Raw genomic sequence first — 13,211 nt, 5'->3', positions numbered from 1 at the left:
AGGGGGGGGGGGGGCGGAATGAATAAGCCACTTACATCCTTACTATAAAGACTGAAGAACAAACCTAAGAAGACAATAACAAATACAACAACTGTATAAGAGAAAATAAGCAATATTAAAAGATATAACTTCAAACAACAAAATATCAAAAAGCAGAGTGGGGATGGTGCCAAAGTGTAGAGTTGGCTTTAGTTTTTTGCTTTTTTCTTAGATATCAAAGTTAAGTTATTAGTTTTAAAAAAAATCTGTTATAAATATAATGTTTTTTGTAAGCCTCATGGTAACCATAACACAAAAATTTATGAGACATACTAAAAATAAATAACAAGAAATCAAAATATACCACCGGAGAAAACCAAAATGGCAGTAACAAGTCCCTATATATCAATAATAACTCTAAATGTAAATAGATTAATTGCCCCAATTAAAAGACACACAGTAGTTAAATAGATTATAAAACGAGAACCAACAGTATACTACCTACAAGAAACTCACTTCTCCTATAAATCACACACCATCTGAAAGTGAAGGGATGGAAAAGATGTTTCATGCAAATGAAAACCAAAAAAGAGCAGGAGTAGCTATATTTATATCCAATATAGTAGACATCAAGCCAAGGAAAGTAGAAAAAGATAAGGAAGGTCATGATATAATGATAAAAGGATCAATTCAACAAGAGGATATAACAATTCTAATTATATACACACCCAACACTGGAGTACCCAATTATATAAAGCCGTTAATATTAGACCTAATTTGAGAGATACACTCCCACAAAATAATAGTTGGGGACTTTAACAAGCCATTTTCAGCAAAGGACAGAACACTGAGCCAGAAAATTAACAAGAAATCATCAGAACTAATCTCTAAGCCAATTGAACCTAACGGACATTTATAGAACATTTCAATCAAAAGCTGAAAAATACACATTCTTCTCAGCACCACATGAAACATTCTCAAGAACAGACCATATGTTAGGTCACAAAACAAGCCTCAACAAATATTTTAAAAATTGAAATCATTTCAACTAACTTGCTCAATCACAAAGGAATAAAACTAGAAAACAACAAAGGGACACTAGAAACTGTACAAATACATGGAAATTAAATAACATGCTCTGAAACAACAAATGGGTCAAAGAAGAAAATGAAAAGAAAATTTTAAAATTCCTGTAAACAAATGAAAATGAAAACACAACACACCAGAAGCTATGTGATGCAGTGAAAACAATTCTAAGAGGGAAGTTTAGAGCAATAAACACCTACATCAAAAAAGAAAGAGTTTGAATAAACAACTTAATAAACAACCTCAAGGAACTAGAAAAACAATAACAAGTCAAACCCAACATCAGTAGAAGAAGAGATATAACAAAGACCAGAGAAGAAATAAATGAATTAGAGGTGAAAAAAATACATAAAAGATCAATGAAACAATAAAGTTGGTTTTTGGAAAAGATAAAATTGATAAACATTTAGCTAGACTAATGACAGAAAAAAGAAGGAAGACTCAAACAAATAATATCAGAAATGAAAAATGAGCCATTACAACTGATATCACAGAAATACAAAGGATCGCAAGAGACTATTACCAACAGCTATATGCAAACAAACTGGAAAATCTAAAAGAGACGGATAAATACCTGAACACATAAAACTTACCAAAGTTGAATCATGAAGAACTAGAAAACCTATAGAGTAATGAGAAATGAGATTGAAGCTGTAATAAAAAGTCTCCTGACAAAGAAAACCCTAGGACCAGATGGCTTCACTGCTGAATTCTACCAAACATTTAAAGAACTAATGCCAATTCTTCTCAAACTCTACCAAAAAACTGAAAAGGAGGGAACATGTCCAAACCCATTATATGAGGCCAACATTAACCTTACATTAAAACCAGAAAAAGATACAACAAAAAAAGAAAACTATGGATCAGGAGCTACAGTGCCACCCTGGGCCCATACCCAAGCCAAGGAGAGGCCCACACACTGCCAGACCAGGAGCTGAGGTGAGCACCGTACCATGCACCACCAGCCCAGGCCCCCACAAAAGCCCTGGAGATGCCCATTAACCATCCGACCAGGAGCCAAGGTGAGGGCTGTCCCACATGTTGCCATGCTGGGCCCACACCCAAGCCCAGGATAGACCCACCCATGGCTCAAGCAGGAGCCAAGGTGAGCACCATCCTGTGTGCTGCCACTCTGGGCCCAGACCCGAGCTGCAGAAAGGCCTGCCAATGCCCTGAGCAGAAGCCAAGGTGAGAGCTGGCCCATGTGCTGTCAGCCCAGGCCCAGACCCAAGCGCCAGAAAGGCCTGCCGACAGCCCAACCGGGAGCCTAGGTGATCCACCACAATGACTGCCCCACCTACTGCCACCACAAGGACACCTCACCACCACAGTAGCAGCCAGAGAAACCCTAAAAGCAGCCCAATGCAAACGTGATTGTACTGATACAAGAACAGTCACCAGTGGAGCCTACAAATAAAGGAGGAAGTCTTTCTCCTCTCAGCCCCCCTCTAGAGTAACAGAAAAAGCAAGTATGCTACCAAAAGACCAAACATCAATGAAAAAATACTAGAACTACAAATAAACAAGAAATGATGACATCACTGAAGGACTACAGTACTTCTCAAGTACCAGACACCATAAAGCAGGAAAACTGTGAAATGTCTGAAAAAGAATTCCAAGCAATGACCTTACAAAAAAAACCTCAAAGAAATAAGACAGAACTCAGTTAGAGAACACAATGAAATAAGAAAAAAAATCCAGGATAGAAAAGATGAAATTTACAAAGAGATCGATACCTTAAAAAAGAATGCAGCAGAACTCTTACAACCAAAGAATTCACTCAATGAAATAAAAAACACATCTGAGAGCTTTAGTAGCAGGCTAGAGCAAGCAGAAGAAAGAATTGCAGGTATCGAAAATGGTCTTTGTGAAATAACCCAGGCAGACAAAAATAAAGGAAAAAAAGAATTTTAATAAGGAAGACAATATAAGAGAGCTAGCAGACAATGTCAAGCACACAAACATCTAAATCATGGGAGTTCCAGAAGGGGAGGAGAAAGAAAAAAAGCACTGAAAATTTTTCAAGGAAATAATAACAGAAAACTTCCCAGGTATAGGGAGAGACACAGACCTTCAGATCCAGGAAGAATGTCAAGCACACAAACATCTAAATCATGGGAGTTCCAGAAGGGGAGTAGAAAGAAAAAAAGCACTGAAAATTTTTCAAGGAAATAATAACAGAAAACTTCCCAGGTATAGGGAGAGACACAGACCTTCAGATCCAGGAAGCCCCCAAAAACACAGATTCAATCCAAAAAGATCCTCTCCAAGAAACATTATAGTCAAATTAGCAAATCTCAAAGACAAAGAGAGAATTCTAAAAGCAGCAAGAGAAAAGCATCAAGTCACCTATCAAGGAACCCCCACCAGAATAACAGCAGACTTCAACTGAGCCCTTATGGGCCAGAAGAAAATGGAATGATTATATATATATATATTTAGAATACTAAAAGAAAAAAGTTGCCAGACAAAAATACTATACCCAGCAAGTTTATCTTTCAGAAATGGGGGAGAAATAGTGTATTACCCAGACAAACAAAAATTGTGGAAGTTCACCACCACACGACCAGCACTGCAAGAAATTCTCAAAGGAGTCCTGCATCCAGAATCTGAAAAAGGTAATCACTATCATGGATACACAAGAAAGAACAAAACTCTCCAGTAAGACATAAATACAAACAAGAAAGAGAAAAAAGCTAAATCACGCTACCTCAAAAATCCAACTAACATTGAAGATGAAAAATAAAAGGGGAAGAAAGGACCAAAAGGTATTTAAAACATCTAAACAAAAAGCATTAAAATAACAAGAGTAAAGTAATACCTGTCAATAACAACCCTAAATGTAAATGGATTAAACTCCCCATTCAAAAGACACAGACTGACTGATTGGATTAAAAGCTAGGCCCAACTACATGCTGTGTTCAAGAGACTCATGTAACCTGTAAAGACATACACAAACTAAAAGTGAAGGGATGAAAAAGATATACAATGCAAATGGAAACAAAAACCGAGCAGGGGTAGCTATTCTTATATCAGATAAAATAGACTTTAAACAAAAAACCATGGGCCAGCCTGTGGCTCACTCGGGAGAGTGCGGTGCTGATAACACCAAGGCCACGGGTTTGGATCCTATATAGGGATGGCCGGTTAGCTCACTGGCTGAGCGTGGTGCTGACAACACCAAGGCAAGGGTTGAGATCCCCTTACCGGTCATCTTTAAAAAAAACAAAACAAACAAACAAAAAAAAACATAAATAGAGACAAATAAGGCCACTATATAATGATTAAGGGATCTATCCAGTTAGAAGACATAACAATCATAAATATGTAATGTATCCAACAATGGAGAGCCCAGATATGTAAAGGAAACACTCTTAGACCTAAAAAATATGATAATAATGGGTGACCTGAACACACATCTCTCAACATTGGACAGATCTTCCAGTTAACAAATGAACAAAGAAACACAGGATTGAAACTATACCTTACACCAATTGGGCCTGGCAGATATCTACATAACATTTCATACAACAACTAAACAATATACATTCTTCTAATAAGCATATGGAACATTCACAAGGATAGACCACAGTTAGGTCACAAATTAAGTTTTCAAAGATTAAAAAAAAGTCCATCATTCTAAGTATCTTTTCAGACCAAAATGGATTAAAACTAAAAATCAGTAACAAGTGAAACTCTGGAAACTATATAAGTGCACAGAAACTAAACAACAGCCTCCTGAATGACTTATGTGTCCAAGAAGAAATTAAACAGGAAATCAAAAAATTTCTTGAAGCTAATGAAAATAAAGATACATCATACCAAAACCTAAGGGATACTGCAAAAGCAGTACTAAGAGGGAAGTTTAATGAAATAAACACTTACAACTAAAGAACAGAAAAGCTTCAGAAAAATGACCTAATGCTACACCTCAAAGAACTAGAAAAACAAAAACAATCCAGTGCTGAAAGTAGTAGAAAGAAAGAAATAATTAAGATCTGAGCAGAACTTAATGAAATGGAGACCAAAAAACAACACAAAAGATCAATGAAACAAAAAGTTGGTTTTTTCAGAAGATAAATAAAACAGACAAATCATTAACTAGATTAACAAAAAGAAGACATAAGTAAAAATCAGAAATGAAAAGGGAGACATTACAACTGATACCATAGAAATGTGAGGCATCATCAGAGCTTAGTATAAACAACTGTACACCAACAATATGAAAACCTAGAGGAAATGAACAAATTTCTGGACACATACAAACTACCAAGACTGAACCAAGAAGAAATAGAAAACCTGAACAGACCAAAAACAATCAATGAGATTGAGGCAGTAATCAGCAATCTTCCAACAAAGAAAAGCCCAGGACTGTATGGCATTACAGCTGAATTCTATCAAACTTTTAAAGAGGAATTAATACCAATCCTCTTCAAGCTATTCCAAAAAATTAAAACAGAAGCTTTTCTCCTAAACTCATTCTATGAGGCCAGCATCACCCTGATACTCAAACCAGACAAAGATACAACAAAAAAAGAAATCTACAGTTCAATATCTCTGATGAACATCAATGTAACAATCCTCAAATGAAATACTAGCAATCAGAATACAGCAACACTTCAAAAAAATTATACACCATAATCAAGTGGGATTCATCCCAGGGATGCAAGGTTGGTTCAACACACACAAGAAAATAAATGTGATATACCACAACAACAAAATCAAGGACAAAAACCATATGATTATCTCAATTGATGCAGAAAAGGCATTTAACAAAATTCAGCACCACTTCATGATTAAGACTCTCAGCAAATTAGGTATAGAAGGAAATTATCTCAATAAAATAAAAGCCATTTATGGCAAACCAATCGCCATATCATCCTGAATGATAAGAACAAGAATAAGACCAGGATGACCACTCTAACCACTCCTATTTAACACAGCATGGGAAGTACTAGTCAGAGCAAATAGGCAAGAGAAAGAAACAAAATGCATCCAGATTGGAGAGGATGAAGTCAAACTGTCCAGTTTGCAGACAACATGATCTTAAATATAGAAAAACCTATAGACTCTACCAAAAAAACTCTTAGAACTGATTTAAAATTTCAGTAATGTTGCAGGATACAAAATCAACACCCAAAATCTATAGCTTTTTTTATACTCCAATAACAAACAAGCAGAAAAACAAATCAAGAAAGCAAGCCCATTTACAATAGTCACCAAAAAGTAAAATACTTAGGTATCAATTTAACTAAGGAGGGGAAAGATCTCTACAATAACCACAAAAAACTACTGAAAGAAATTAAAGAGGACACAAAAAGGGGAAAGACAAATCATTCTCTTTGATGGGGAGAATGACCAGTGAAAATGTCCATTCTACCCAAAGCAATCTACAGATTCAATGCAATCCCCATCAAAATACAAATGACATTCTTCACAGAAATAGAAAAAGCAATTCTAACATTCATATGGAACAACAAATTTCCCTGAATAGCCACAGCAATCCTGAGCAAAAAAAATAAATAAATCCAGAAGCATAACACTGCCCAACTTAAAATTACATTTCAAAACTATTGTAACCAAAACAGCATGGTACTGGCATAAAAAAACAGACACTCAGATCAATGGAACAGAATAGAAACCCAGGAAACTACCCACATATTTACAGCCAACTGATCTTTGACAAAGGCAGCAAGAACATACATTGGGGAAAAGACTGCCTCTTCAATAAATGGTGCTGGGACAATTGGACATCCATATACAGAAAATTGAAACTGGACCTGTGCCTCTCACAATATACCAAAATCAACTCAAAATGGATTAAAGACTTAAATATAAGACCTGAAACCATAAAATTAGTAAAGGAAAATATAGGGGAAACACTCCACATAGTAGGACTGAGCAAAGAATTTATGAACAAGACCCCAAAAGCACAAGCAACAAAAGAAAAACATAAATAAATAGGATTATATCAAACTAAAATGCTTCTGCACAGCAAAGGAAGGAAACAATCAACAGAGCATAAAGACAACCTATGGAATGGGAGAAAATATTTGTAAACTATATATCCGCCAAGTATATATATATATATATATATATATATATATATAATCCACTTTAAAAAGTGGCAAACGAGATGAATAGACATTTTTGAAAGGAAGACATACATATTGCCAAAAGGTACACAAAAAAATGCTCAGGATCACTAATCATCAAAGAAATGCAAATCAACTCACCCCAGTTAGACTGGCCATTATTAAAAAGACTGAGAATACCACATGCTGGTGAGGATGCCAGGAAAGGGGAACCCTTCTACACTGTTGGTTGGACTCTAAATTAGCACAGCCATTATGGAAAACAGTATGGCGGTTCCTCAAACAACTACAGATAGAACTACCATATGATCCAGCAATCCCACTACTGGGCATATATCCAGAGGAATGGAAATCATCATGTCAAAGGGATACCTGCACTTTCACATTCATCACATCTCTATTTAGAATAGCCAAAATATGGTACCAACCTTAATGTCCCTCAACAGATGACTGGGCAAGGAAAATGTGGCAAATATAAACCATGGAATACTACTCAGTCATAAAAAAGAATGAAATTCTACCATTTGCAGCAACGTGAACAAGCCTGTAGAAAATTACCTTAAGTGAAATAAGTTGGACAGAGAAAGAGAAATACCACATGTTCTCACTCATAACTGGGTGCTAATAAAGAAGGAAAGAAAGAGGAAGGAAGGAAGGAAGGAAGGAAGGAAGGAAGGAAGGAAGGAAGGAAGGAAGGAAAAGTCCATAATAATGCACTGAACTTTCAAAAGGAGGGAACAAAGCTAAGGATACTAGAGATGGGGGTAGGGAGTGAGGTGGGTTGAAGAATGATAGGTTTGGTGGTGGGCATGGATAAAGATTACGATTTGTAATGATGAATATGCTAACAATAATAATAATAAAAGAGTAAACTGCAGACCAACATCCCTAATGAGCACAGACACAAAGATCCTCAAGATAATACTAGCAAACATAATCCAACAACACATTAAAAAGATCATTTACCATGATCTAGCGGGATTCATACCAGGGATGCTAGGATGGTTTAACATACACAAGTAAATAAATGTGATACATCACATCAACAGCATGAAGGAAAGCAACCATATGATCACTTCAATAGATGCAAAAGAAAGTGTTTGATAAAATCCAACACCACTTCGTAATAAAAACACTCAACAAATTAAAGTATACAAGGAATGTACTTCAACACAACAATGGCCTAGATGACAAACCCATAGCTAATTTCACACTGAATTGACAAAGATTCAAGGCTTTTCCTCTAAGATTTGGAGCTAGGCAAGGATGCCCTCTTTTCCCACTCTTATTCAACATAGTACTAGTAGTTCTTGCCAGCACAATAAGGCAAGAGAAAGCAATAAAGGGCATGCAAATAGGAAAGGTGGAAATCAAAGTATCTCTATTTGCAGATGACGTTATCATATACATAGAAAACCTCAAAGGCTCCACTAAAATCTTACTAGAACTAATAAATGAACTTGGTATAGTGATAGGATATAAAATCAACTCACAAAAATCAACAGCCTTCTTGTATGCCAATAATGAAATAGCTGAAGAAGAAATGAAGAAAGTAATCCCATTAACAGTAGCTACCAAAAAAATGAAATACTTAGGAGTAAGTTTAACCAAGGAGGTGAAAGACCTCTACAATGAAAACTATAGAACATTGGTGAAAAAAATTGAAAAGGACACAAATAAATGGAAAGATAGCCCATGTTCGTGGGTTGGAAGAATTAACATTATCAAAATGTTTGTATTACCCAAAGCAATCTACACATTCAAGGACATCCCTATCAAAATACCGATGGCATTCTTCACAGAAATAAAAAAATCGTTCTTAAAATTTGTATGCAACCACAAAAGACCCTATATAGCTAAAGCAATCTTGAACAACAACAAAAAAAACAAAGTTGTAGGCATTACACCACCTTACTTCAAAATATACTATAAAGCTATAGTATCCAAAACAGCATGGTACTGCAATAAAACAAATAGACCAATGGAACAGAACAGAAAGCCCAGAAATAAACCCATGTACTTACAGCCAACTGATTTTTGACAAAGGTGAGTAAAATATACACTGGGAAAAAGACAGCCTTTTCCATAAATGATCCTGACAAAATAGGATATCCACATGCAGAAATTGAGACTAGACCCCTATCTCTCAAAATACACAAAAATCAGCCCAAAGTGGATTAAAGACCTAAATGTAAGACCCAAAACTATGAATCTACTAGAAGAAAGCATAGGGAAAATGCTACATGAAATGGGAGTGGGCAGTGTTTTTTTTGAGCAAGACTACAAAGGCACAGGCAACTAAAGTAAAAATATGCAAATAGGACTCCATCAAACTAAAAAGCTTCTGCACAGCAAGGGATACTGTCAATAAAGTGAAGAGACAATGTACAGAATGGGAGAAAGTGTTTGCAAACTACATATCAAATAAGGGGCTAATATCCAGAATATATAAGAAACTCAAACAACTCAATAGCCAAGAAAAAAAAAAAAAAAAAAACGAATAAAAAATGGGCAAGGAACTTGAGCAGAAATTTCTCAAGGGAAGATATACAATGGCCAACAAGCACATGAAAAAAATGCTCAGAATCACTGATCATCAGGGAAATGCAAATTATAACCCCAATGAGAAATCATCTCACTCTAGTTAGAATGGCTTTTATCAACAAGACAGAAAATAACAAATGCTGGTGAGGACACAGAGAAAAAGGAATTCTCCTATACTGTTGGTGGGAATGTAAATTGGTACAGCCACTGTGGAAAACAGTATGGAGGTTCCTCAGAGAACTAAAAATAGATCTACCTTAAGACCCAGCTATCCCACAACTGGGTATATACCCAAAAGAAATGAAATCAATATATCAAAAAGACACCTGCACTCTCATGTTCATCACAACTCTAGTCACAATAACCAAGAGCTAGAATCAACCTAAATACTCATCAATGAATGAATGGATTAAAAAATTGTGGCATGTATACACAATGGAATACCACTCAGCTATTAAAAAAATGAAATCTTATCATTTGCAGCAACATGGATGGAACTGGAAACCATCATGTTAAGTGAAGTAAGTCAGGCACAGAAAGACAAATACCACATGATATCACTCATATGTGGAATCTAACAAAAGAAAAAAAAAAAAGTGGTTCTCATAGAAGTAGAAAGTAGAATAATGATTACCCAAGGCCAGTGGCAGGGAGAGAGTGGAGGGGAGGGATAGTGGTGGACCAAAGGGTACAAAACTGTGCTATCTTCCCTAAGCAAATCATTGTGCAGTATATGCATGTATTGAAATGACACACCGTACCCCATAAATATTAGAACAAATAGCCTAAGTGCCTAAGAGAGTGTGTTTTATTTGTACTTGTACTTGCCATGGTGTCTAGAATGGCCATAGGCTATAAAAGTTACTTCAATATACAGTGAGTGAAGGAATTAAGAATGAAGGAAACTACTCCATGGTTAAAATGAAGATTAAGCCAGATAGCATACTTGAAAGCCCCTGTCACAAAGCAAAAACTCAATTTTTTGTTTCCCTCATTCCTTATATTTTCAATTATCTAACTTAAAATTTTAAGATAATTCATTAATGATACCAAAATACAAGTATTACTATCTTCAAGCAGAAAATAAAATATTCATCTTTTTAACTAATTTTAATCTAAATAACTGCTGACTTCTTTTCATAGGCTTCTCCAGGAGCACACCAGAAACAATAAAATTGCTCTGGTTAAAATCAAGATGAAAAAATGTAAGCCAACTGTATGTCTAAGGTCTGTATTTTTGTATTTTCAGTTATTTGTGTGTGTGTGTGTGTGTGGATGTTTCATCTATTTGCCTCTTAGTAGAACACAAAACACTCTAGCTGCTTAAGGTAGATGCGCAGGACAAATGAGTATGCAGGAAAAATAACTGTATGCTGATTTGGAGATGGGGTGAAATAAATAGGGTGGATTTTGAACAATCTATTTCAATAAACAAGAATTTGAATTGTTTTCTTACCCCACGGTACTGGCTTTCATTGAAAATCTGAGGTGGCAGGGGGTACCCTGTGGCTGGTCGACTGTTTTCTGGTACATTTTCTCTCATCCACTTCCGATTCTCTTCATTGGCTGCAATATCTTTTTCTTCAAATCCTATTTTGTTGGCTTCTAAGAAACCAAGCACATCTTGCTGCTTCTTCTTAATCTAGGACCCAAAGGACAAGAAACCAAATTGCTGAGCAAACAGCTTTTGTTGTTTTTATTTTTCAAATTCAACAAAAGTCAGTGTTTGTGAGCTAACAAATGAATTCAGACAAAGAGCAAAATTTGTGGTTTTGCAGAAGATATAGGATTTTTCCTCCTTATTATTGTCTTGTTAGTGATGTCTCACAAGTGGGCTGAAGAACGTTTAGCTCATAGGCTCTTTTATCAATCTGACTCTCTTTTTTCCATTGAAAATTCTCATATCTAATGATGCAGAAGCAAGGCTTGCTGATGCATATCAGTAACCTAAAGAAGTGCAATTAATGCAAAATTGGCAGTAATAGGAAGCTATGCTTTCTGATTATCTACAAACCTCTCTTGGTTTCAGCCCTTGTTGAAAGTCTTTCCAAAATGACCTGGTCTACTTCTAACCTTAACAAGCATTGTAAAGTCAACAGAAATGAGTCTTTCCTTGAGAATCACACAAGCTTCAGAGTCACTCAAGACTCAATTTTCATTGTTCAGAGCAGAAACTGAATAAGATATTAGAGCTAAGCCTGTCTGGATAATAAGTTTGGAATATACTTGCATCACTCATTAGCCCTCAACACATGCTGCTAAAGTGTCTTTCGTGTATGTCTGTCTGTGGTACCTCTTCAACTAGATTAACAGGTAGAGATGACAGACTTAGTTTCTCTCATTATCATACCTAGTACAGACAGCTTTGAAAGTAGTAAAATTAATACTCTTTAGTTAGGTTTCTCCCCTGATATGAATTCCTTTTAGAACCTGAATTCATACATCTATGGTAATTACCCATATTTAAAACCATTACTTAACATTTCTGAGCTGCAGGAGCACAATCAATAAGCAAGTTTCTTCATAGAGTCACACTAAAAAGGCATATGGGGCAAAAGCATCAAAAAATAAAATAAAAAGAAGTTTGCCAATGGGAATGAAAATGCAAAATAAGAAACTCACATACAGTCAAGACTCCTCTGGATTTACATCCCAACCCTCACACACATGCATGCTAGCGCACAGGTTGTATTTTTGTCCGTCTAAGTTGCTGTTGACTGTGGGTAATAGTTTTCTTTCTCATCATAACCGCCCCCCCAAAAAAATCCTCAATTTATCCCAATAGAAATTGGAATTGCTAAAGGTTATTTGGATCAGTGTACTGAATGCCCTTCTTTAAAGATCACTTACAATCCAGCAAAATTTGCTACAGGGTAATTTTTCTAATGGAAATCCTATTTCCTTGTTGACTCATAAAATCATACTTCATTTATAAATGTAACATATATCCTCTTTTGAATTTTGAGGAAAACCAATGAAAAAGTAAATAAATATGAATGTTTAGTGGACTAATGCACTTTACGTAAAGGTCGATTAAATCAGTGGTTTTCAACCTTCATAATACAATAGGGAGATCCAATCAATGTGAAGTGTGTCAAGTAATTTGTTGATCATTAGCATATTTACAAATTTGAGTAGATATAAAGATGTCCCATGAATATGGTACTTTCAGAAACCTGGCATGCCAACACATTTTTTTTTTTTTGAATGAGTGAAGAGTTAACACTATAGTTAACATGCTAAGAATAATACATGGCCCTGGGAGAATGGCATCTGCCATGTTTGCATAAGCAGACAAAGTGCAGAGAAACGTTAATATAAATGACTCTTTGAGGCCGTTCCCACCTTATCGAATGCTTGCTATTAAACACTGCACTGTGCTGAATGAAGATGATGGCGAGGCCTGGTAGCTCCATAAGGCTGAACAGAATGGGCCACAACTACACTTTGCTAATAGGTTATGCTATATCAAACATGAACATTTGTTCAGCTCTGAATCTTCAGAGA

At 35.8% G+C, this 13,211-nt stretch overlaps 1 protein-coding gene across 1 annotated transcript in view; it reads right to left on the bottom strand.

Annotated features, from left to right (window-relative positions):
- The window catches only part of SH3BGRL (SH3 domain binding glutamate-rich protein like), an 83,045-nt gene that overhangs the window by 14,820 nt on the left and 55,014 nt on the right, over nucleotides 1–13,211 (bottom strand). The window contains exon 2 of the mRNA XM_008571929.1: nucleotides 11,161–11,346. Coding sequence (XP_008570151.1) covers nucleotides 11,161–11,346 — 186 coding nt within the window. The remainder of the gene's footprint in view (nucleotides 1–11,160; nucleotides 11,347–13,211) is intronic.

This window comes from Galeopterus variegatus, unplaced genomic scaffold, assembly GCF_000696425.1.
Source record: "Galeopterus variegatus unplaced genomic scaffold, G_variegatus-3.0.2 Scaffold735, whole genome shotgun sequence".
Lineage (NCBI taxonomy): Eukaryota > Metazoa > Chordata > Mammalia > Dermoptera > Cynocephalidae > Galeopterus > Galeopterus variegatus.
This window is presented reverse-complemented; position numbering and strand designations above follow the sequence as displayed.